This window comes from Pseudophryne corroboree, chromosome 6 (genome assembly GCF_028390025.1).
Source record: "Pseudophryne corroboree isolate aPseCor3 chromosome 6, aPseCor3.hap2, whole genome shotgun sequence".
Taxonomy (NCBI): domain Eukaryota; kingdom Metazoa; phylum Chordata; class Amphibia; order Anura; family Myobatrachidae; genus Pseudophryne; species Pseudophryne corroboree.
In genome coordinates, this window is record NC_086449.1 from 418,713,033 (window position 1) to 418,739,804 (window position 26,772).

The 26,772-nt window shown below is 42.6% G+C and overlaps 1 protein-coding gene across 1 annotated transcript in view; it reads left to right on the forward strand.

Moving 5' to 3' along the window:
• SEMA3C (semaphorin 3C) overlaps positions 1 to 26,772 on the forward strand; it is a 265,500-nt gene that overhangs the window by 206,280 nt on the left and 32,448 nt on the right. Inside the window, exons 12-13 of the mRNA XM_063926949.1 lie at positions 9,783 to 10,005; positions 23,612 to 23,700. Of these exons, the coding sequence (XP_063783019.1) occupies positions 9,783 to 10,005; positions 23,612 to 23,700 (312 nt within the window). The remainder of the gene's footprint in view (positions 1 to 9,782; positions 10,006 to 23,611; positions 23,701 to 26,772) is intronic.

The following is a 26,772-nucleotide window of genomic DNA, read 5'->3' on the forward strand; positions in this document are numbered from 1 at the left end:
ACATGAGACGGCCGGCAAACAAATTAGTACCTGTCCAGGCGTCTCAGACACCGTCAGGGGCTGTAAAACGCTCATTTACCTCAGTCGGTCGACACAGACACGGACACTGACTCCAGTGTCGACGGTGAAAAAACAAACGTATTTTCCTTTAGGGCCACACGTTACATGTTAAGGGCAATGAAGGAGGTGTTACATATTTCTGATACTACAAGTACCACAAGAAGGGTATTATGTGGGGTGTGAAAAAACTACCTGTAGTTTTTCCTGAATCAAATAAATTAAATGAAGTGTGTGATGATGCGTGGGTTTCCCCCGATAGAAAATTATTGGCGGTATACCCTTTCCCGCCAGAAGTTAGGGCGCGTTGGGAAACACCCTTTAGGGTGGATAAGGCGCTCACACGCTTATCAAAACAAGTGGCGGTACCGTCTCCAGATAGGGCCGCCCTCAAGGAGCCAGCTGAGAGGCTGGAAAATATCCTAAAAAGGTATATACACACATACTGGTGTTATACTGCGACCAGCGATCGCCTCAACCTGGATGTGCAGCGCTGGGGTGGCTTGGTCGGATTCCCTGACTGAAAATATTGATACCCTTGACAGGGACAGTATTTTATTGACTATAGAGCATTTAAAGGATGCATTTCTATATATGCGAGATGCACAGAGGGATATTTGCACTCTGGCATCAAGAGTAAGTGCGATGTCCATATCTGCCAGAAGATGTTTATGGACACGACAGTGGTCAGGTGATGCAGATTCCAAACGGCACATGGAAGTATTGCCGTATAAAGGGGAGGAGTTATTTGGGGTCAGTCCATCGGACCTGGTGGCCTCGGCAACAGCTGGAAAATCCACCTTTTTTACCCCAAATCACATCTCAGCAGAAAAAGACACCGTCTTTTCAGCCTCAGTCCTTTCGTCCCCATAAGGGCAAGCGGGCAAAAGGCCAGTCATATCTGCCCAGGGATAGAGGAAAGGGAAGAAGACTGCAGCAGGCAGCCCATTCCCAGGAACAGAAGCCCTCCACAGCTTCTGCCAAGTCCTCAGCATGACGCTGGGGCCGTACAAGCGGACTCAAGTGCGGTGGGGGGTCGTCTCAAGAGTTTCAGCGCGTAGTGGGCTCACTCGCAAGTGGACCCCTGGATCCTACAAGTAGTATCCCAGGGGTACAGACTGGAAATTCGAGACGTCTCCCCCTCGCAGGCTCCTGATGTCTGCTTTACCAACGTCTTCCTCCGACAGGGAGGCAGTATTGGAAACAATTCACAAGCTGTATTCCCAGCAGGTGATAATCAAAGTACCCCTCCTACAACAAGGAAAGGGGTATTATTCCACACTATATTGTGGTACTGAAGCCAGACGGCTCGGTGAGACCTATTCTAAATGGGAAATCTTTGAACACTTACATACAAAGGTTCAAATCAAGATGGAGTCACTCAGAGCAGTGATAGCGAACCAGGAAGAAGGGGACTATATGGTGTCCCTGGACATCAAGGATGCTTACCTCCATGTCCCAAATTGCCCTTCTCACCAAGGGTACCTCAGGTTCGTGGTACGGAACTGTCACTATCAGTTTCAGACGCTGCCGTTTGGATTGTCCACGGCACCCCGGGTCTTTACCAAAGTAATGGCCGAAATGATGATTCTTCTTCAAAGAAAAGGCGTCTTAATTATCCCTTACTTGGACGATCTCCTGATAAGGGCAAGGTCCAGAGAACAGTTGGAAGTCGGAGTAGCACTATCTCAAGTAGTTCTACGACAGCACGGGTGGATTCTAAATATCCAAAATCGCAGCCGTTTCCGACAACACGTCTGCTGTTCCTAGGGATGGTTCTGGACACAGTCCAGAAAAAGGTGTTTCTCCCGGAGGAGAAAGCCAGGGAGTTATCCGAGCTAGTCAGGAACCTCCTAAAACCAGGAAAAGTGTCAGTGCATCATTGCACAAGAGTCCTGGGAAAAATGGTGGCTTATTACGAAGCGATTCCATTCGGCAGATTCCACGCAAGAACTTTTCAGTGGGATCTGCTGGACAAATGGTCCGGATCGCATTTTCAGATGCATCAGCGGATAACCCTATCTCCAAGGACAAGGGTGTCTCTCCTGTGGTGGTTACAGAGTGCTCATCTTCTAGAGGGCCGCAGATTCGGCATTCAGGATTGGATGCTGGTGACCACGGAGGCCAGCCTGAGAGGCTGGGGAGCAGTCACACAGGGAAAAAATTTCCAGGGAGTGTGATCAAGTCTGGAGATTTTTCTCCACATAAATATACTGGAGCTAAGGGCAATTTACAATGCTCTAAGCTTAGCAAGACCTCTGCTTCAAGGTCAGCCGGTATTGATCCAGTGGGACAACATCACGGCAGTCGCCCACGTAAACAGACAGGGCGGCACAAGAAGCAGGAGGGCAATGGCAGAAACTGCAAGGATTTTTCGCTGGGCGGAAAATCATGTGATAGCACTGTCAGCAGTGTTCATTCCGGGAGTGGACAACTGGGAAGCAGACTTCCTCAGCAGGCACAACCTCCACCCGGGAGAGTGGGGACTTCATCGGGAAGTCTTCCACATGATTGTGAACCGTTGGAAAAGACCAAAGGTGGACATGATGGCGTCCCGCCTGAACAAAAAACTGGACAAGTATTGCGCCAGGTCAAAAGACCCTCAGGCAATAGCTGTGGACGTTCTGGTAACACCGTGGGTGTACCAGTCGGTGTATGTCTTCCCTCCTCTGCTTCTCATACCCAAGGTATTGAGAATTATAAGACGTAGAGGAGTAAGAACTATACTCGTGGCTCCGGATTGGCCAAGAAGGACTTGGTACCCGGAACTTCAAGAGATGCTCACAGAGGACTCATGGCCTCTGCCGCTAAGAAGGGACTTGCTTCAGCAAGTACCATGTCTGTTCCAAGACTTACCGCGGCTGCGTTTGACGGCATGGCGGTTGAACGCCGGATCCTAAGGGAAAAAGGCATTCCGGAAGAGGTCATTCCTACCCTGGTCAAAGCCAGGAAGGAGGTGACCGCACAACATTATCACCACATGTGGCGAAAATATGTTGCGTGGTGTGAGGCCAGGAAGGCCCCATGAAGAAATTTCAACTCGGTCGTTTCCTGCATTTCCTGCAAACAGGAGTGTCTATGGGCCTCAAATTGGGGTCCATTAAGGTTCAAATTTCGGCCCTGTCGATTTTCTTCCAGAAAGAATTGGCTTCAGTTCCTGAAGTCCAGGAGTTTGTCAAGGGAGTACTGCATATACAACCCCCTTTTGTGCCTCCAGTGGCACTGTGGGATCTCAACGTAGTTCTGGGATTCCTAAAATCACATTGGTTTAAACCGCTCAAATCTGTGGATTTGAAATATCTCACAGGGAAAGTGACCATGCTGTTGGCCCTGGCCTCGGCCAGGCGAGTGTCAGAATTGGCGGTGTTTGTCTCAAAAAAGCCCATATCTGATTGTCCATTCGGACAGGGCAGAGCTGCGGACTCATCCCCAGTTTCTCCCTAAGGTGGTGTCAGTGTTTCACCCGAACCAGCTTATTGTGGTACCTGCGGCTACTAGGGACTTGGAGGACTCCAAGTTGCTAGATGTTGTCAGGGCCCTGAAAATATAGTTTCCAGGACGGCTGGAGTCAGGAAAACTGACTTGCTGTTATCCTGTATGCACCCAACAAACTGGGTGCTCTTGCTTCTAATCAGACGATTGCTAGTTGGATGTGTAGTACAATTCAGCTTGCACATTCTGTGGCAGGCCTGCCACAGCCAAAATATGTAAATGCCCATTCCACAAGGAAGGTGGGCTCATCTTGGGCGGCTGCCCGAGGGGTCTCGGCTTTACAACTTTGCCGAGCTGATACTTGGTCAGGGGCACACCCTGACTGAGGAGGACCTGGAGTTCTCTCATTCGGTGCTGCAGAGTCATCCGCACTCTCCCGCCCGTTTGGGAGCTTTGGTATAATCCCCATGGTCCTGACGGAGTCCCCAGCATCCACTTAGGACGTCAGAGAAAATAAGAATTTACTTACCGATAATTCTATTTCTCGTAGTCCGTAGTGGATGCTGGGCGCCCATCCCAAGTGCGGATTGTCTGCAATACTTGTACATAGTTATTGTTACAAAAATCGGGTTATTATTGTTGTGAGCCATCTTTTCAGAGGCTCCGCTGTTATCATGCTGTTAACTGGGTTCAGATCACAGGTTGTACAGTGTGATTGGTGTGGCTGGTATGAGTCTTACCCGGGATTCAAAATCCTTCCTTATTGTGTACGCTCGTCCGGGCACAGTATCCTAACTGAGGCTTGGAGGAGGGTCATGGGGGGAGGAGCCAGTGCACACCACCTGATCCTAAAGCTTTTACTTTTGTGCCCTGTCTCCTGCGGAGCCGCTAATCCCCATGGTCCTGACGGAGTCCCCAGCATCCACTACGGACTACGAGAAATAGAATTATCGGTAAGTAAATTCTTATTTTTTATAATAACCATAGTGCGTGACTATGCTCCGTAACCCTGGATATCCTTATCCATTAGGAATTTATCTAACCCATTCTTAAAGGTGTTGACTGAGTCGGCCATTACAACTCCCTCAGGCAGGGAATTCCAAACACGTATCGTCCTTACCGTAAAAAAGCCTTTACGCCGTATTGTGCGAAATCTCCTTTCCTCTAACCTGAGCGAGTGTCCACGAGTTCTCTGTGTTGATCTAACCAAAAACAGGTCCTGCGCAAGATCTGTATATTGTCCCCTTATATATTTGTAGATGTTGATTATGTCCCCTCTTAATATCCTCTTTTCCAGTGTAAACATGCCTAGTCTTGCAAGCCTTTCCTCGTATCCCAGCGTCTCCATACCCTTAATTAGTTTGGTCGCCCGCCTCTGAACCTTTTCTAGCTCAAGGATTTCCTTTATGTAGTATGGTGCCCAGAATTGTACACAGTATTCAAGGTGTGGCCTCACAAGTGATTTATATAACGGGAGTATAATACTCTCGTCCCTGTCATCAATTCCCCGTTTTATGCATGCTAATATCTTATTAGCCTTCTTTGCTGCAGTCCTACTTTGGGTACTCTGCTTAGTTTGCTATCTATGAGGACACCTAAGTCCTTTTCCAGTACAGAATCCCCTAATTTTACCCCATTTAGTAGGTAGGTGTTATTTTTGTTCTTGTTACCACAGTGCATTACCTTACACTTGTCTGTATTGAAGCGCATTCTCCATTTCGCTGCCCAAGCTTCTAATTTAACTAAGTCGTTCTGAAGCGACTCAGCATCCCCCTCCGCATTTAGAACTTTACACAATTTGGTATCATCTGCAAAAATTGACACCATGCTCTCTAGACCTTCTGTTAGGTCGTTAATGAAAATATTGAACAATAGCGGTAGGGGGGGTTTAATACGCAGGGAAGGGGTGGGTAGTGGAGTGGGCTTAATATTCATAATTTTCTGGTGGGAGGGCAGCTTGCTTGACTGCAGTTATCTCTAGTTCCTGGAAATAGATGTCCTAGCTTTCAATGGGATAAAAAAAAAACTAGAGTCGAAGCTTTCAGAGCAGTGTTCAGGAACTGGAGCAATCCACTGACGAAAATATAAAACTGCTTACCAGGCATGTAGAGCTGGAGCAGGGACCAGCTGCTGGAAGGCTGATACCCCTTGTTCTGCGCCTAGTAGAGACAAGCTGCCAGTGTCCACCGAAAGGGGAGAGCTCCAGCTTTTGGAGTATACCCTCAGATAAACTGTAAGGGGGGCATCCAATAAGGGTCGTTTTTCACAATTTTTGCCAATGTTTACCAATTTTTTTTTACAGGCTATCCAGTTTGTCTCGCCCGTAAAAAAAAAGCTTTCCTCCCGAGAAAACACAGGTTCAGTGAAACCTGTGTGTTTATGATAGAAACAGCCCTGTTTTCACATGAAAACCGGGCTGTTTCCGGGTATTTGGTTTCCCCTGCTTGAGGTATGTGAAACAAAATCCATGATAAGCCGTGTCTTGCGTCAGCTTATCGTGGCTAATTAGAAAACCCCCGGCAGGACAATTAGCCATGGTAAATTACCGCGGCTAATTGGACATCCCCCTTAGACAGACAGAACCCAAGATATCTGGCTGGGAAGAGCAATTAACATGCTTGGATGGGGACCACTGCTTTGAAGTCAGATATTTAAAAAATCTCAGCTATCAACCCTTACACTCCTGGGCCCTTGGGAAACTGCCAATTGAGCCCATATGAAAAGACAGCCCTGGCCTGAAGGCCTGGCCAAGCAGCTCCGCCTCCCGGTCCAATGCTTGGCTCCCATGCTGAAATAGGGGAGTGCCGCCAGGCCACACACTCGTAATGAGTGGCCACGACCAATTTTCCCATGCGCACATACCACTACAAATACCGGGACCTATTATTGCCCCCAGTCCATCCATGTTTGTACTGTATGTATGTTAGTGTAATTGTAAAACTTATGTGATAAAACAGTATGCAAATGCTACCATTCATCATACACTAACCAGACCCTTCCTTGGCTATGGCTACACACTTGCTGTAATTGGCTTAGAAAACCATTGTGGTTTTATATTATTTTAACTGGTTTAAGAGATGAAGTAGAAGTGAAGGAATGTAAAACAAAAGATAAAGATTGTTATAGGTTTGCCAGTTGGGTGAATAGCAATCTTGTTTTAGGCAAGCATATTAATGTGTGTTAAAGAGGCACTGTCATTTTTGTCTTTGCATATTATCTTTTGTTCTATGTATGTTTAGAAACAAATAAAAGGCCTATGAGAGAGTAGAGTAACAGTGCATGTTGTAGTCAGGCTTGGTGCAACATGCGTGTTCCTGGGCACCTTCTTTCACACTGTTTTTCTGCCTCATCAACGCAATTTTTTTTTTTTTTTTAAATTCATAGTGCAAAAGAAGATATTTTGTTATTGAATATATGTGTTCAGGTATCCAAGATAGAACAGTGTGGTTCCATAGTAACACCATTAATTGTGCAGCATCTGAGTATACTGAATCCCAGTAGCTGGTGAAGATACTTGATTATTATTTATTAACAGTTATTTCTATAGCACACAAATACTGTGTACTGCAGGCCTATACAGATAATATTTGGCCATTCACTTCAGTCCCTTCCCAGTGGAGCTTACAATCTATATTTCCCTCCCATGCACACATACACTATGATTCATTTTTTTTATTCAAAATCCCAGTTAATCCACCAGTGTGTTTTTAGATTCTGGGAGGAAACCAGAGTACCTGTAGGAACTCCACATAGAGTACCCAGGGAAAGGGGGACGACATACAAACTCCATACCGTTAGGGATTTGGTGGGAAACGGACCTAAGACCTCAGTGCTTTGAGGCAGCAATGCTAACCACTGCACCAACCATGTTGCTATTAATAGTTGTCATATGGTAGTAGGAGGAAATTACTGTAATATATCTTGGTAATGCAAGCTTGATAATAGCAGGACATGTATAAGATCTGTTTGGAGGTAGAGTGCAGCACTATTAAAGAGCGTAGCCTAAGGCCTGATACACAGTAATAGAAGCAGGTATAGCAGTGGTAGACAAAGTCAAAGCTGGGGTCTAGCACACAGGTACCTGTAATGGAGCTGTAATACAGCATGACTTAAACCCAATACACAAGACAGCTTAAAAGTCCATGAGGCTGAATGAATAGTCTTAAATAACCTATAATCCACAACATCAACAGGCAAAGAGATGAGTGCTAGATACTTGTAAGGAACACTGTAATTGCATTGCCAAATATAAATTGGGCAACAATGATGACGTTGCAATGGACTCAATAAAAGCACCTTTACAGTTCCCATGTGGTTTGTCCTGTTCATTACTCTCCATTGCTCTAAGAATATGGGACCACAAATTCTTCATCTTCATCTTACACTTGACACCAGACAAGATATGTACACGTGATATTTGACAGTCTTTTATTCAGACTTAGGGGTCTAGGGACCTCATTCTGCTTGGATAACTATTGAGACAGAAATAACTATTTTGTCAGAACTGCTTCTGCTATAAAACGCATGTGAAGAGCCGCCCAGAAAGGTAAAAGACGTTCACCGACGCACTCTCAAATATCGAGTACCATTGACAATTCCAGTTGACCCATGCATACGCAGGATTTACGCGACTGCAATCGCAGCGTGCCCATGTTTTTAATAGCAATAATTGCAGTCTATGTCACATGTATCCCCCAAAAAACAGCCATGACACTCTTGTGTTTTCTCAACCACTCACCGCAAACGCCATACAACCTCCCACAAATGGAAGTCCATTGCTTTGAGATCACAGCAGGGCCTGTGATCACATTTCACTTGCATTTCGGCTTTCGCGCAGGCGTGAAAATAGTTGCAGCGCTTGCGCGGTTGCTCAATAATAGGCCGATTTGTGAATTTGCTAAGTTGCAAGTAAAGCTAAATAAGGCCCAATATACTAAGCCTCGGAGAGAGATAAAATGGATGGAGATAAAGTACCAACCAACCAGCTCCTGTCATTTTCCAACCACAGCCTGTAACATGGCAGTTAGGAGCTGATTGGCTGGTATTTTATCTCTCTCCAAGGCTCAGTACACAGACATCTTAGAATCATACCGTATGTGATCTGAAGTGGAGACATAGAGGCTGATCTGATTACTGCTGTGGTTTTTGACAAGTATTATGTCATTATAACAGAATAGTTAGTTGTCTTTTTATACTGTACTATGAGAATCCGTCTCTTCCTTTTAATTTTATTATGTATAATGCAGACCCAAACAAGATGGAGAAGACATATAAAAACAATTAAACAAAGAAATATTTGTGGAACAAAAGGGCAAAATGTTTGTGATCATCCATTATATGATGAAATCAAGCTAATGTTTTCAGGTCCCAAAACTATAATTCAAATTCAGATTTCCACCTTTAGATGATTTGCATTTATAGATTTGCATAATAGTTAATTTGTAGTCTAGTATAAAACATAATTCTAAGAATTGGGGACAGTTCTGTTTAGAAATCAGCTTTGTGTTTAATCTCAGGAGATCATAAATAAGTCTTATGATATTTATATGTGGCTGAAAGTAAAATAAGCTGGAATCAGTAGAAAATGACATATTTAGTAAACGTTGTATGAGTGCATGTGTAAAATACTACTTTATTGATAGTTATCTAAAACAGGTTCCCAAATGAGGTCCTCAAGGCATCCCAGGTTTTAAGTCTATCCATGTCTCAGCACAGATGGTTAAATCAAACTGACTGAGGTACTAATTAAGTCACCTGTGGCCAAGCATGGATATACTTAAAACCTTGGACCATTAGGGCTGTAACACACACTCCGGTTTTTCCCGGATGGCAAAAAGCCGGACAAAGTTTGTCCGGCTTTTTGCCATCCGGGAGAAACCGGCAGTGTCTGTCACACAGGATGGCTTTGAGCCGTGAGTGATGCTGTGCGCATGCGCAGCATCAGACACGGCTGCAGAAGAAACCGTTGTGTGTGAAAGCTCCCCTTCACACACACGGTTCACTGGCTCCAAGGACGGCCCGGCGGCCGCCCGGCCGCCGGACCTTCCTGTGGTGAGACCCGGCTGCAACCCGGCAGCCGGGCCGGGGCCGTGCAGTGTGAAGGGACCCTACCCCTCACACTGTTAACTACAATGCCGGCACGGGAAAAAGCCGTCCGGCTTTTTCCCGGCCGGCAACAACCGTGTAGTGTGTTTTAGCCCTAAGGGTGCCTTGAGGACAAAGTTTGGAATCCTCTGATCTAGAATATACAGTACATATATGCAGCTGATATACAGTTATATCTTCTTTTTTAGTGCCCTGGAGGTGCTTTTACCCCAACTGTGCTGACAACTAAAGAATTCCCAGATGACGTTGTTACCTTCATAAGAAATCATCCACTTATGTTTAACTCAGTCTATCCAGCACATAAGAGGCCACTTCTAATAAGAACAGGAACAGATTACAAGTATACAAAGATAGCCGTGGATAGAGTAAATGCAGCCGATGGGAAGTACCATGTCCTATTTCTTGGAACAGGTAAACAGAGCAAGTTACATAATAATATTTATACAGCTGGATCATCTAATTTCCCTGAATCTGTCTCTGAATTCATCATAATATGTACAGAGTGATGTGTTGGAAATTAACAATTAATAGCCAAGGTTATGTTTAAGGCATGATTATTATAGTTGTATTTCAGCCTAAATGATTGGAAGCTGTGGGCAAGTGGTTCTTGAGTAAATAGAATGTCAAGTGTAAGATTGCATGTCTTCTAAGTACATCATTATTTCGGTAAGGAAATTTCCATATTTGTATGATGTTTTATATGCTCTTCTGCTGTTCATGCTGTGCACATTCCAGGAAACCAGTGACACAGTTATATGCTTAATTTAATCAAATTGTGATATACAGAAGATTTGTAATAGCAAAATCAATTTCTTTTACCATAAAAATACTGCATTTCACAAAACTATTTAGTTTGGGAAGTGGCTAGTATTATCCAGATAATCTACTATAAAGGTAAGTTCAGAATTACAAGTAGTTCTGAATGGGATGCTGTCATGTGACCAGCGCTTGGGATCCAGGCGGTCACCATGCCCGTGCTGGGATCCCGAGTGATCAAAATGCCTGCAGGCAGAATGCTGACACGCAGGGACTATTCCCACCGCTGGTTTCCCAGCCCCAACCCTTCTGAATGTGCATTCCCTACTATGCCTAGTTTACCAGTGGGTTCAAAGTATTGCAGATATGTTACAATGCATACTGTTCCATTATGTACTCTTTAATCATGGCCGTAACTAGATGTGTGCAGAGTGTGCATCGCACATAACGCTGCGGGTTGGGGGCGCTGTTGGTAGCACATGTCAATTATCTGTTTCAATTATTTTCACTTATAGCCTTTTCCCCCTTTGTGATGCCCAGCAACTCCTGACCACCCCTGTTTCCTATCCCCACTCCTTCCGATGCCAATTCCTATACAAAATTCATGAACTTAACTTGATAGCCCTTTGTTATTTAGTTACACTGTCCTTCATTACATTTCAAGATGCTGACATACCTGGGATTCAAACCCATTGCCTGTGGCACTGTAGTCAGACACTCTATTTGTTGAGCTACCTGCCCTTGCATGGAAAACTAGAGAATTCTAAGCTTGAGAATTCTTACTATTGGGCCCCCTCCTCTATGGCAGTCAAGTAGAGTCGGCTTTGTGCCAGAGTCTATTGCACATGCGTGGTGCTATGTTACCGGGGAATTCTCTACTGCTCATGCGCAAATCACCTGGAAAATGGCCACTGGTAAATACATCTATATGGGTGCATGGTGTGTGTGCACTCACTACAGATATACCATTATATACTGTATAGCCTACATTTCCAAACTCCTCTAAATCCAGAATCCCTGTCACTCGCTCCACTTTTCTTTTGGCTGATGCCTTTTCTAGTGATAACATTACAAATAGTCATTTTATACAGATATTTATTCACAAGGGTTTACACATATATAAACACCAGTGCTCGAAGTGGGCCAGTATACACCGGTATGGCATACCGGCACTTCGAGCACTGACCACTGAAAACCTCCGCCGCTATCATTTCATATTTAGCGCTATTCAAGCTCCAATTGGAGATCTCGAACCGGCAGCCAATGCGTGGCCGCTCCTGATTGGCTGCCGGTCCGCTCCAGATTTAGAATGATAGGCGGACTGGACACTGGGGGATGGGCTTTACAATCAGAGCCGCAGCTGCCGCACTGAAGGACACTGTAGCCGTCGTCACTGCCCACAGCCGCCTCCTCTGTACCGCCGCCGCCTCCTCCACACCACCGCTGCAGCTGCCCATAGCCACCTCCCCCATACCGCCACCGCCTCCTCCACACCGCCGCTGCAGCTGCCCACAGCCGCCTCCCCCGTACCGATGATGTCGACCACAGCCTCCTCCACACCGCCGCTGCAGCTGCCCACAGCCGCCTCCTCCTTACCGCCGCCGACCACAGCCTTCTCCGCCCCATGGCCCATTAGGTAATCTTAGCCTGATCCCTACTGTATGTCCTTCCTGTCCCTCTCACTGTCACTCTCCCTGTCCCTGCTGTCACTCTCTTTCCCTGCTGTCACTCTCCCTGTCCATCTGACATCTCTCTATCCCTGCTGTCACTCTCCCTGTCCATCTGTCATCTCTCTATCCCTGCTGTCACTCTCCCTGTCCCTCTGTCATCTTTCTGTACCTATGTCACTGTCCCTGTATTTTGGCTCATTCCGTGTGGCGTAATGTGAATTTTGGCTCATTCTGTGTGGCGTAATGTGAATTTTGGCTCATTCCGTGTGGCGTAATGTGAATTTTGGCTCATTCCATGTGGCGTAATGTGAAGGGCACCAGTACTAGATAGTATAAGGAGTCCTACTATTGTAGTGCATAATGTGTATAAGGGGTATACAGTGTGGTACAGTACACTTATGGACACACCCCTTTTGGAAGGCCATGCCCCCTTTTCCAGAATGTGGACGCGTGCATAATTACAGCCTTCACTTTTCCATACCCCCACTTCAAAACTTCCACTTCGACCACTGATTTAACACCACATGTAGTATACATGTATTGCCTACCGGAGAACACAAGCATGATACCTATAACTATTTAAATTAATAAAAATAAGTACAGTATGAACAGGACACTTGATATTGTTATAGCTGGCCTGCATAAAATCTCATCTTCTACACATATGTTTCCAGTATGTTACAGTTTAGTTTATTTATGGCTATAGTTACAAATGGATATGCAATTGTCAGCACATCACAGAGTGAAAGTCCGACTGATGTTTTGCCATATACTGCATTTGATCTTGCATATCAGTGTACATTGTAATCTGCAAGACCACATTCTATTATTAAATAAGGCATATTGTTGTTTATACACAGAATTAAAGACAACATAAACAGTTACTTTTTTGGCATTTAGAGAGGAGATAATAAATGACAACAAAAAGAAATGCAATGTTCCATTGTTTTTCTCTTTGCTTTTATATGATATATTTGTTTTGCTATATTTTAAATACCACTTATACAGTGTACATCAGGCTGCTCCCTATCCTCCCTCACAATAATCCACTACTGTGGGCCCCTGTCTGTCCTTTCGGTACACACTGGTAATGAGATGCCACTTTGAGCACACCATGCAAAGCGAGCAGATGAATATTAAATAGAGTAAAGTTATTACTACAATAATACAAAACTGAAGTAATTCCACTGAGAGTTCTGCAGCACTCAAATAAGTACATAGAGTAAAATGAATATGAATGAGTAGTCAACACAGTAATTTGGGGCTAATCACCAGGTGCCTATATCTTGGCCCAGGTCTATATAATAATCTCAAATATGTGTGTGCGGTAGGAGTCTGGCTGCATGCCGCCCCTCCAGTGGCACCTACTGCTAGAGCAACATGTCACAGCCCCTAGCTGGTGAGGTCGGAGGACCACTCTGCTGGAGACAGCCCAGGGTAAGTATATAGTGAGTATGACTTGTGAGGAGATGGTTGTGCAGATTGGAGGGGGCAGGATGGGGGCTGGATAAAGCATGATGGGGGCAGGGCAGAGCATAGTGCAGACCATGTAATTGGTGAGCTTTTGTATTCCTAAACACAAATGAGAAAACCGAATGATTGCAAAGTTTCCACTGTTTTCCATTGCTAGTTAGAACTTCTTCAACTATTTTTTAGCTGTCTCTTTCTCATCACTTCCATCATGTTTAGGGGAGTAGGGTTATTGCCTAACCTGGGAAAACACGCCAGTGTTCTTAATAAGGCAGTATGGTTGGTGTACTGGTTAGCATTACTGCCTCACAGCACTGAGGTCATGGGTTAAATTCCCACCTTGGCACTGTGTAGAGTTTGTATATTCTGCCCATACTTGCGTGGGTTTCCTCCGGGTACTCCGGTTTCCTCCCACAAACCAAAAATATACTGGTAGGTTAATTGGCACCCAACAAAATTAACCCTAGCGTGAATGTACTGTATGTGTGTGTACATGTGGTAGGGAACATAGATTGTAAACTCCACTGGGGCAGGGACTGAGGTGAATGGACAGTTATTCTCTCTGTACAGCGCTGCAGAATGTGTGCACTATAAAAACATTTTTAGGGGAGATTGTTAGTGTAGGTCACTAGTGGACCTACCACTAAAAGGGGCTTAGTGTGTGGCGCACTCTTTTGAAATGATTATTTTATATTAAAATATTTCAAACTTTTATTTCCATATTTAAAAAATTAGCATCTCGAACAGGCATTCTATCCTATCTGATGGCCTGAAAGGTGCAAAAAGAGATTATTTTTAATTTTATATATATAACGTATAAATGTGAAATTCATATATTTTGCCTATGGAATTGGGTCATCACAATGATGCCAATTATCAATAAATTCATTATTTGGGCAAAAAAAATAAAGATGTGATTAAATAAGCAATATGAGATATTGGTAAAATTAATCAATGCTAATATAGCTACTGCTGGGCTCTTTTGAGAGACTATATCATAGAAATAATTCGTATAACTTCACTAAATAGCGCGCCCCTCAATGGAGAAAAAAAATATATCAAAATAACTGGTAATAAATAAGGAAGAAAGACTGTTATTTCCTTTAGCTCCACTTCCCGTGAGTGCTGATGAGACAATGGAATTGAGTAGTAAGAAGGATGCTCTTGGAGTGAGTAAATTGCTGATCTCGAGTACACATGCGTTCAGAATTTGCTTCTGTTTTGGATATACTTTAAAAAAAACAAAACTGTTCTTAAACAAACAAACAAAACACTTAATGGACATACACACAGTGCGATTTTGCCTATAGGCAGATTTGCACTATGCGATTTCCCCAGAGCCAAAATCCACCGATATTGACTATACACACGGTGTGATTTTGGCTCTGCGATTTATGCTATGGTCAATTTTGACTATACTATGTACTAGACTGTACAAAATTGATCTGCCTGCACAGTCTATTTTTGCATGCGATGCCAACCCCACGGGAGCACGAAGTGGCATCGCAAGCTGTATACATACGGTTCAATGGCCCTCATTCCGAGTTGTTCGCTCGCTAGCTACTTTTAGCAGCATTGCACACGCTAGGCCGCCGCCCTCTGGGAGTGTATCTTAGCTTAGCAGAATAGCGAACGAAAGATTAGCAGAACTGCTACTAAATAATTCCTTGCAGTTTCTGAGTAGCTCCAGACCTACTCACAGATTGCGATCACTTCAGTCCGTTTAGTTCCTGGTTTGACATCACAAACACACCCTGTGTTCGGCCAGCCACTCCCCCGTTTCTCCAGACACTCCCGCGTTTTTCCCTGACACGCTTGCGTTTTTTAGCACACTCCCGAAAAACGCTCAGTCACCACCCAGAAACGCCCCTTTCCTGTCAATCATTCACCGATCAGCAGTGCGACTGAAAAGCGCTGCAGGATCCACAGCAAAACTGCTAAGTTTTTAGTTAAAGAACTAAGCGCATGCGCCCTGCGTGCCTTGCGCATGCGCAATTAGCAACAAATCGCAGCATAACGAAAATCGGCAACGAGCAAACAACTCGGAATGACCCCCAATGTGCACTATGTTTACTACCGATATGGACTGTATACTCCATATCGGTAGTTAAATTGCACCATGTGTATACCCCATGACAGTAAGTAGCGCATCAGGCAATCCAAACTAATTTAATGCAAATTTGACAGTTCTCTTGAAATAGACACTTTTCATTTTACACTTGTTTGTATGTCATATGGATATCACTTCCAGGCAATAAAAAAAAGATTGTCTTTGCCTCAGCTGTGACTATTTTTATACAATAGCGTTAATCATTGTAACACTTCAGTTGTTTAGCTGTAAAATCCATGGGAGATAGTGACAGAGAATTGATGCTTTCCAATCTCATCCTGCGTTTGCTTTATAGCTAGTAATGCATGTTTATTACTGCGTGTGCCAAAGCATTATAGCACTGCCTGATTTATCATCCACATTGGATAGCTTTAGAGATTTGGACTAGACTGTGCTGTTATGTTTACTTTTGATGGAATTGCTATCACAAAGTGATATTATAAAAATAAGCATTATACAGTATAAACTTAGTATACATTTAATAGAAACAGATTTATCAAGTGATGATAAACTATTTGCCATGGAACTGTATTGCTAAGCCTCTTGTATTATAGAAGCTTCTTCACACACCATAGTTTTCACAGAAGCACTAGACAATGACTAAAACAATCTGTAAGCCTAGTGTGGCTTGCAAGGATGGTTTTTGGTTTTATTTTTACATTTTCTTTCAAAAATAAAAAAAGTTACTATACAAAACAGATATAACCAACTGTGATAGTGCCTGATTCAGAGTTGTACGCAAACCAGTTGGTTTGCATAGAACTTTGATGGTGGGTGGACTGCACATGCACAGGACCCATTCAGTACATGTGTTGGACAGGTCCTGCATCATTGCATGCATTGGCTCCTATGTTGCAGGCTGATTAACAGGTTGTGGCCATTTGGGAGTGGGCAATATCGGGACCTTATACTTACTATTCTCATCCTCATCACTCATCCTTGAGGACTAATTTCTGTCTGCTTTCAGACTCCTTGTATCACAGAATGGGTATAGCTCTTATAGTTTTATCTGACCATGCACCGGTGTGGGTCATTAAAGGACCCATTGTCCGCCTGTTATAATTTCCCTCCTATTTAGCCAAATCTACTGATTTCTATTGTCATTTGGAAATGGCTTTTCTCAATTATGAGAAAGATAATGCAGAACATGCCGATGACCTTCATCTTTTCTGGGCTGCGGCAAAACCTGTGGTATGGGGTCAAATCATGGAATATGTGGCCAGGAAACTTAAAAAAAACATCTCTGGTTATAGAGGAACATAGCAAAAAAATGGCTGTTGCTGATGACTCTGCTTCTGTTTATTTCTTCCGAGGCTAGGCAAGCTTATCTAGATGCTAAACATGCGTATGATTCTTTATGTACGGAATGGGCCCAATTTACTCACGATGTCCAATATAATAAATATTATCGCGGGATGCAATAAATCTGGGAAGTTGCTCGCCAATTTAGGGACTAATTCATGTTGTACTTTTAGCCATTGTGGACTGCTTTCCAATCACTGTACTGCCATGGATAACTGTGTTTCACACGCTCTTTCTATGTTGTGTTTATTTTTCTCAATAAAAATATGGCGTCTGAGTCTTCCAATGCAGATTTCATGGCTCCTACAAAAAAGTTCCGGGTGTCATTCTGATTAAGCTTGGACTTACTTAGATGGCCGATGGCTGTGACCATCTCAACCAATGGTCGTAATAGTGTTCCAGTGCTGCATCTTCAGACGCAGTACTCTGATCTGCGATGCCGGCACAAGGTGACTTTTTATATATATATAGTATACCGACCGCTGGAAATCCTGACAGTCGACAGGTAGCACAATCCCAACCCCTACCCACTAACCTTACCCCTACACAGTCAACACAAAGCTTTACATATCATGGCTTTCTACAAAAAAATCAACTCACTGACCCCCAGGTCACCATTTCAGTGACTGGATCGTATAGCCCACCAAGAACCTTTTACTTTTGTAATCTGTCTGGAACAACGTGCAATACGTAGCATTTATCCTTATGTATCAGTTTCCTGTTTCCCTATAGATTGTAAGCTTTCGAGCAGGGACTTCTTTGTCTTATTATTAGTATTATTATTATTTATTTATTTATTTTTGTGTCCCAATTAAAACGTACAGTGGAATACTGTATGCTAGTGCTATATAAATGTTAATATAATGTTATAATAAAACTCATACTCTGACATCTAAAATCCTCATCAGTTAGAGGAAGGGTATAACCCAAATCGCCTAATCTACCAGTATTATCTACAGATCATATTGTTGGTGTACACCTAATGTTCATGCCAATTTTTACTTTGGTAGAATAATTTTAAAGGCAATCTAAGGGCATTAATCGATAGCCAAAAAAACATCTCCAATAGAAAAGAAACAAATGTAGAGTTGTACTGTCTCTGGTGTGCAAGTATGTATGCTGATAAGTCTTCATACATCTAGCCTTAATACACCACACAGGGTGAGATGCCTGGCGTGAGTGATCCGGCAAATTCCGTGCAACTCTGCTAGGGTTGGGCACTGTCTTTTTGCAGAAAAAGAATCGTTACCGTAACGCAGTATGACTAGGACGCACAAGGAGACACTGCTGATTAATTTGATATATGCAGCACTTATATATTGTGTATGACTGAGTCTGTGTATGGAGCACAACGTATCTTGGATTGTAAAAAAGCTGCATTTGCTACATTGTAGCACTTTGTATGCCATTTCAGAGACTCAGTCTCACACAGATATAAAAGTCTTATAGTATCAAATTAATCAGCGCAGTCTCCTTGTGCATACTAGCTGCATCGTGTTGCTATTAAGACACAAACTTGCCAAAAAGACACCCAGTGCTAGCTGAGTGTTATTGGACCTAGCGATCCAAGGGGAAGTGTTTGTCGGGACTGCAGCAATGATATACGGTATGGGGACACATCTGTATTTGCCTGCCTAGCACGCCTTGATGTGCACACCCACTTCCAGGTTCTAGGAAGTGTCGTTGAAAAATTATTTTCTATTTAGCTTTCTGGATCTGAGGATAGATCTGAAATGGACATGGTGGCAAACGTGAAACTTCACTTCAAAATCCAGTATACGAACACTTAAAGACCACTCTCCTTGGTTATTAACTTGTTTCAGTTTTTTAACCATGAGTTAACATACGTATGTGCTAACCTGTGACTAGGGAAAAGCCTTCTTAAATGTACTTTATCCACCCCCTCCAGCTACTGTATTTATGTAATCGTGTCCTAGAAAATGAATTCTTGTTTTTCTACTTGGGTACAAAACTAAATCATACTGTACTTAGCAATGCACACACAGATTTCATCCAACCTACATAAGCAAGTTCCAGATTTTAAAGCTCAGTGATTTTGGCCATTTTGTTCATACAGTACAGATTTCCATTAAATTAGGTGCTTTTGTGCATTAGCAAACACTAGACGTCAAAAAGTAAAATTTAGGATATTTACTACGTGAGCCTTTAAAAAATACAGGTCAATCCGTATTTTTGCCATCTTCATTTAATGAGCTGCTTGACTTTTTGTACGATTTGATCCCACCACATGTTTGTATTTTAACATATGAAAGTCAAATGAAAAGAAGAGGAGACTAGTTTGCTTTCCATTATAAATTCTGAACACACAAGCAGAACAGCCAAAAAGGAATTGAAACTACGGGGTCTTTGTTCACTTTCTGTAAAAGTATAAACTGCTTTGTTTGATAATTGCTTGGAAGTCTTCATCTAGGGCTGCTGGATAAGAGGTAGAATAGGTTTTTCGCACCTGGTGCCAATTAAGATCAGTATTTAATACAGAGAACCACTGTATACAGTAACTTTGATCCTATCAGGACTGTCTTTCACAATCTGTATCTTGTATGTTAAAATGTTTGATGTTTTGTAGTTATATAGCATACAAAATAAAACATTTTGTATTGTGATAATGTTATAATTGTACTATGATTGTCATTTACTAAGACAATGGTATTTGTATGTATTTATATTACTACATTGCTGAAATCGTATCATAAACATTGTTGGTATTTGGTAAACAATATAAATAGTACAATGGGTTCAATAAAGAGTAGCATGATGGAAATAAATGTGGTAGAGAGTGGTCTGCGCAACAGAAAACAGTTTGACAAAGATCTGGGTTATGCAGCTGGGACCTGGAACTGACCAAATAAGTTCCAATAAAAGTCCAAATGGAAGAAAGTGCATTAAGCACTTCTGCAACCATCTTTGGGTTAAGAGATTGTCCAAAGTTTGATTCCAAATTGAAATTGGTGTGCATATAAACACTTCATATATTTTTAAAGACTCATAAAACACTATAGTTCACTATATCTAAAATCATTTTTTTCTCAGTTTAAAGTCTGGAATTTCACTTCCTACACAAGCCACTTACCCTATGAGGTTGGAGAAGTGCTGGAACCACTTTCTTCCATTAAAATAAATGGATCTTATAATACCCTAATGATTTTTTTACAACACTAAATCTCATTTAGATAGTAAACACACACGTGTGTATGTGTGTGATTTTCACTCAGCAATGTGATGTTTAATTTAGAAAACATTTGAAAATATATACATTACCCAAATATATACCCATCAGCCATAACATTAATACCACTGACAGGTGAATGAATAACATTGATTATCTAATTACAATGGCACCAGATAAGGATCTGCTGCTAACATCTTGGTGCCAGATACCACAGCACACCTTCAGAGGTCTTGAAGAGTACATGCCGCGACCTGTAAGAGTTGTTTTTGGAGCATTGAGAGGGGGGCACCTATACAGTATTAGGCAGGAAGTTACAATATCAGTGCTGATGGGTGTGTGTATATATACATTATGTGTGTGTGTGTGTGTGTGTGTGTGTGTGTGTGTATGTAGACTTATTCTAGTATTAAGTTGCTTACACTCTGAACAATTCAGATTTCCCCTTGCTCACCTGCTGCTTATCCAACCACTACTTTGCTATATCTACACCTATTTACACCTCTCTTGCACTTTCCCTACCTGCAGGTTTCCTGAAGGTTCTCTCCTTGGCCTTCTTATCCTTGTCCATTTATTCCCTCTGGAGCTTATCAGTTCCTTTGGTTCTTCGCTAACACATCAATGCCAGCTATACCAAAATAGACCACTTTTCCCCGTGACCTCTCTCTCCCTTTGTCCTCTCTTATGTCACCTATTGTCTGCCAGCAATCTTGTCTTGGATGGCACAGTGCTTCCTGAATTACAGTATTCAAAAACTGCACTCAATGTATTTCTCCCACTACTCCCTCTCTCTTACTCTTTGGTGAAAATGTTTCTATCTCCTCCATTACCCGAGTTTAAGGTCTAGGTGTCATCCTTGATTTTGGCATTTTTTTATCCCCTACATCCTGCTTCTTTGACAAAATGCTGTTTGCCATACTGTATGTGAAATATTTGCAGAATCAGGGTCTGCTACACCTTGGAAGCTACTAAAACTCTCATCCATGCCCTTATCATTTCCCACCTTGATTAATGTAATCTGCACCTTTATGGCCTTCTATGCTGCAGCCACACCTCTGTCCAGTCTATCCTCTTGCCTCCTCTTACTCTTTTGTTGCTCTTTTCTGCCAGTCATGCCTTATAAATAAATGATAATAATAAATGCAAACATTGGGCAGTTTTCATTAGACAGACAGTTATTGAAGTTAGAAGATTGCACCATATACAGAGATCAAATGTATTTCTAGTCATCTGCATTTGTCAGCTTTTCTAATGATCCCATTGATTTTGGAGATATACAGTAAATAACAGTGCTATAGCATGGGGGTACACAAGCACATGGCCTGCTTTCGGCTCACATGACCTCAAGATGTCACAAGTGCTGCGGGAGTACCAAAACTGCTGCTGGGTCCTTAAGACATGGCTTATGACTTTCTAAGCAGAGGGTTGCTGTAAGATAAAAGGCAGTCTCGTCAGGATACCAGCTGTGCCAGCCCCTACGGCCTTGCACCCTTGGTAGCTGCACCAATCATGCACCATTCGTAATCAATTCCTGCATATATAGGGCATTCATTGTACTTTGTTGTCTGGGATTTGAATGACAAAGCATTCAAAGACAGCAAGTAGACCTGCAGTAGGAGTGTACCTGTGATTTATTAAGCCTAACGTACGGGTCTATGAACAGCATTGAATTCTAAACTCACCATTGAATATCCAGGCAATCCTATATTATTCTACTGCTAACTCTCCAACTCCCATAGAAAGTAAAGATCTAGTGAGTACTATGTATGGTACTTTCTGACGTCTGATCATTTGGCTGCCTGTTACGTGTCTGGATCTGAAATATTTACAGTGAATTACGCAGTTCTGCTTGGAGCACTGCAGTGTAACTTTACTTTGACATATTTACAGCAATCTGCTCTTAGTGACTTTTTGAGGAAGTATATATTGAGACCATGTCATTCTGTTGCAGACGCTACCACCCTGACTGTACATCTATCATGTTTCCATAGGGTAAATCTTACAATAATTAGTGTAAATGTGCAAATGTAGGCTTAATGAGGGTAATCTAATGCATGTCTAGATTTCAAAACTATAGAGAAGCATTGAATGAAAAATCCCCTTTTGTGGAAGTGGCATTTGTAAAGTTGGAAAAGGATATAGCAACAAAATCCACTACAGAGTTCAAACATGTAATAAATGTCACCTTGAAGCAACGTAATAAAGTATGGAAGATCTTATCATTTTTGTATTCAGAACTGTGATAATATGATTTTAAATGAGCAGAATAGTTTAAATTACACTGTTCCAAACTCTTGAAGATGATGTACTAATATGGTAGTGTTTTAAGAGGTGCAAACTGTTACAAACTTTACAGGGAATGTCTCCATTCTTTATAACATATCAGATTATATTTTATTCAGTCCTCTGGTCATACAGAGACACTAATGTGATTATTGTTGCCAGGACTGGGGACCCACCATAAAACTTCCAATGGAGCCTGGATATGGGAGTATAGGTCCTGAAATTAGTTCTGTGTTAAACCCCTAGTTTACTAGGAAGACTGGAAACCCCATGTTTTAGAGAGGTCAGACTCCTTTTTAAAGTTACTTATACTTCCGGTCTCCTCGGCCAAATACAACTTTAAAGAATAAAAAAATACTAAGATAAAATGTAAGTCTTAATTGTAATCCTTATAGGCATCAATTTGGACCTACCTAAAGTGTTACATTTATACCTAAATATACAGTATTATAAAGCGTAATTCAGGCATTGATCTGTTTGAGGTTGTCAACCTAATCCAGGCATTAATCTAGTTGAGGTAATCAACCTATCCAAAGTCCTAACATTTATTTCCACACTTTCTAAAAATCTTATTTTTTTTTCTCACAAAAACCATACAATTCATAATTCGTACAAGTGGCTTTGACTTGATAAAATTGTTTGCTAACCCGATCTTGTTCTCTGCAATGGGACCACTAATCTGGCCATTGACTTAAGACCACAAATTTCTTAAGGCAGCCATGTTTACTACAAATTCTGAAGGAAGCTGCTTGTTACAGTTGTGCTCACTGACTCAGTGTTCTATTTTTATGTTTTGTTTTATATTTTTCTATTATTGTCATTTATAAACATTTATTCTTACAATCTGAGGTATCCAATTAGAGCCGATCCATTTTTGGTTGGTGAAAACGGACAGATACCGTGATTAATGACTGATGGTTATTATCTCAGTGTCCTATTATGGGCCGTTTTTATCGTTCGAAAACAGACCCACGATCACAAAAAAATACATGGGATCAGGGATAAGTCCGGGCAGCCCACTTATTGCAGATTATGCTTCGGGTGCCTCAGCATAATCAGCGATAAGTGCTGGCATCAGGGGGAGGAGCGTACCGCATTGGGGCTAATAGGATAGTCCCCGGTGATACAATTAATTGGATACCCCCGAATGTATACATGGTGAACTGTAAACTTTGATTTATTCAACTTTTTAACATGAACTGAGGAAAATTTTAGTCTTTTGTTTTATATTTTGTCTAGACAAGGGGACTGTGCATAAAGTTGTCGTTCTTCCCAGTAATGGCTCTGTGAGTGGAGAGCTCATCCTAGAAGAACTGGAGGTTTTCAAGGTTTGGCACATCTTTTTTTTTCTTCTAAAACTGGACATGTTTACACATGCAACTTTGATCTGCCAGACTTGGCACTATAAGTGAAGCTATAGATAAAGAGCTGGAGCTGTAATGTATGTTTGCTGAAATTAGCCATGAAATAACGTAATGTTTGGTGAACTGTGTAGCTATGATCTCAGTGAGCACTTTCAGACTTCACTTCAGACATGATAAATGTTATTGCCCACAGAGCCAGAAGCGTAACTAGGGCTAAAAAATACACAGAAGCTTATTTGTATTCTTGCTGTTGTAAAGGGATGGTACTGATTTCATTGTAATATGCTTATGTTTGTCAATTTCTTTGCACTGGGTTCTACTCCCAGTGATATTTATGAAATTATTTTCCTTAGGGTAGACTGTAATTAAATTATTATTATTATTTATGTATTAGTTACCAGCCCGTCAAAATGACGTAACAACATAACAGTAATGTCGACCTAGTACATGTCGACCTAATGGCAATGTCGACCTAAGTTGGGTAAACCCGACGACCCACACCCCTATAGATGTATGCCAGTGGTAGCTACCGATGTCTACCAAAGCAAAAGGACATTGAAACTATTATTTCATGCCATAGGGCCAAATTCATACCTGATTGCAGCAGCAAATTTGTTAGCTAATGGGCAAAACCATGGCCCTCATTCCGAGTTGTTCGCTCGGTAATTTTCTTCGCATCGCAGCGATTTTCCGCTAATTGCGCATGCGCAATGTTCGCACTGTGACTGCGCCAAGTAAATTTGCTAAGAAGTTTGGTATTTTACTCACGGCATTACGAGGTTTTTTTTTCGTTCTGGTGATCGTAATGTGATTGACAGGAAGTGGGTGTTTCTGGGCGGAAACTTGCCGTTTTATGGGAGTGTGTGAAAAAACGCTGCCGTTTCTGGGAAAAACGCGGGAGTGGCTGGAGAAACGGGGGAGTGCCTGGGCGAACGCCGGGTGTGTTTGTGACGTCAAACCAGGAACGAAACTGACTGAACTGATCGCAGTGGCAGAGTAAGTGTCGAGCTACTCAGAAACTGCTTAGAAATTTCTAATCGCAATTTTGAGAATCTTTCGTTCGCAATTTTGCTAAGCTAAGATTCACTCCCAGTAGGCGGCGGCTTAGCGTGTGCAATGCTGCTAAAAGCAGCTTGCAAGCGAACAACTCGGAATGAGGGCCCATGTGCACTGCAGGTGGGACAGCTATAACATGTGCAAAGAGAGTTAGATTTGAGTGAGTTTTATTGTTTCTGTGCAGGCAGTGGCAGATCTTGCCACGGGCAAGCAGGACTTTTGCCCGGGGCGCCGCCTTCCGGAGGGCGCCGCACCATGGCAAGATCCGCCACTGTGCAGAGTGCCCCCCAGCAGTGCCCCCGCGCTGTGCCTCCCCCCCGCTGTGAGAAGGGAACCAGACGCTACGCGTCTAGTTTCCCTTCATGGCGCTGGTCCCCCCTGCTGTGAAGGGAATCAGACGCTAAGTGTCTAGTTTCCCTTCATGGAGAGGACCTTTGCTGTGCGGTGCGGTGCGCGATGACGTCATGACTGACGTCTCTCCCATAGATCCGAGGAGAAGAGCGGCGCCGGGGGGAGGTCTGCATGTCTGGAATCAGGAGCGGGGTATAGTAAGTATACTTTGTTTGTTTGTTTTTTAATTTCCTTTCAGCGGCGCTACAAATGGGGGCGTGACTGACCACGCCCCCGCATTAAGCCACGCCCCTAACTTTTGCCCGGGGAGCCACAAGGGCAAGAACCGGCCCTGTGTGCAGGGTAAATATTAATGGAATAAACAAAAGATAGCGCTAAAAATGGGTCACAAATGCAAAAGGTGGATCACTGATATATTCAAAAATTTAATAAAATTAATAGCTGGATATAAAACATCAAAAATGCATGTAAAAACAATGATGATAATATTAAAGTCGTGACTGTTGTAGCTCCCAATATCAAATATAGATATTATCAATATCAAAGTTGGTAATGAACCTGTTCCTATAACAGTCCCCTTTGGTTGATAAGGCCCAATGTCCTATTCGTGGGTTATAGTTACCACCGAGATCTTTAGAGGTGTTTAAGCGAATCTGCGTCCGCAAAGGCTGCTCCTCGTCATATGGTGGAGATTGTTTTCCCACGATGTAATAGGAATATCCAATGGGATCAGATGCAAGTGTCCAAAGGGGGACTTGGTCCAGGTCCAAAATAGCGGTGTTGAGGGAGATGACACAGATGACTTGAAAAAGTCGCACTGAAGTGACGAAACGCGTTGGTGAGACCTGCCTGACTGTGTCATCTCCCTCAACACCGCTATTTTGGACCTGGACCAAGTCCCCCTTTGGACACTTGCATCTGATCCCATTGGATATTCCTATTACATCGTGGGAAAACAATCTCCACCATATGACGAGGAGCAGCCTTTGCGGACGCAGATTCGCTTAAACACCTCTAAAGATCTCGGTGGTAACTATAACCCACGAATAGGACATTGGGCCTTATCAACCAAAGGGGACTGTTATAGGAACAGGTTCATTACCAACTTTGATATTGATAATATCTATATTTGATATTGGGAGCTACAACAGTCACGACTTTAATATTATCATCATTGTTTTTACATGCATTTTTGATGTTTTATATCCAGCTATTAATTTTATTAAATTTTTGAATATATCAGTGATCCACCTTTTGCATTTGTGACCCATTTTTAGCGCTATCTTTTGTTTATTCCATTGGTACCAGGGGTTTGACCAGCCCCATTCTTTTAGCTGCTGTGGAGAACCTCACATCCAGCGCCGGAGTAATTATACCCTAGGGTATTTCTTTTTCTTGCAGGGTAAATATTGGCTGCTTTATTTTTACACTGCAATTTAGATTTAAGTTTGAACACACCCCACCCAAATGTAACACACTCTGCACATGTTACATCTGCCCCACCTGCAGTGCATATGGTTTTACCTATTAGCTATCAAATTTGCGGGTCTGGGACTCCAGGTCGACAACAAAAAGGTCGACACACATTAGGTCGACGCCAATTGGTCGACACACCTTAGGTCGACGTGG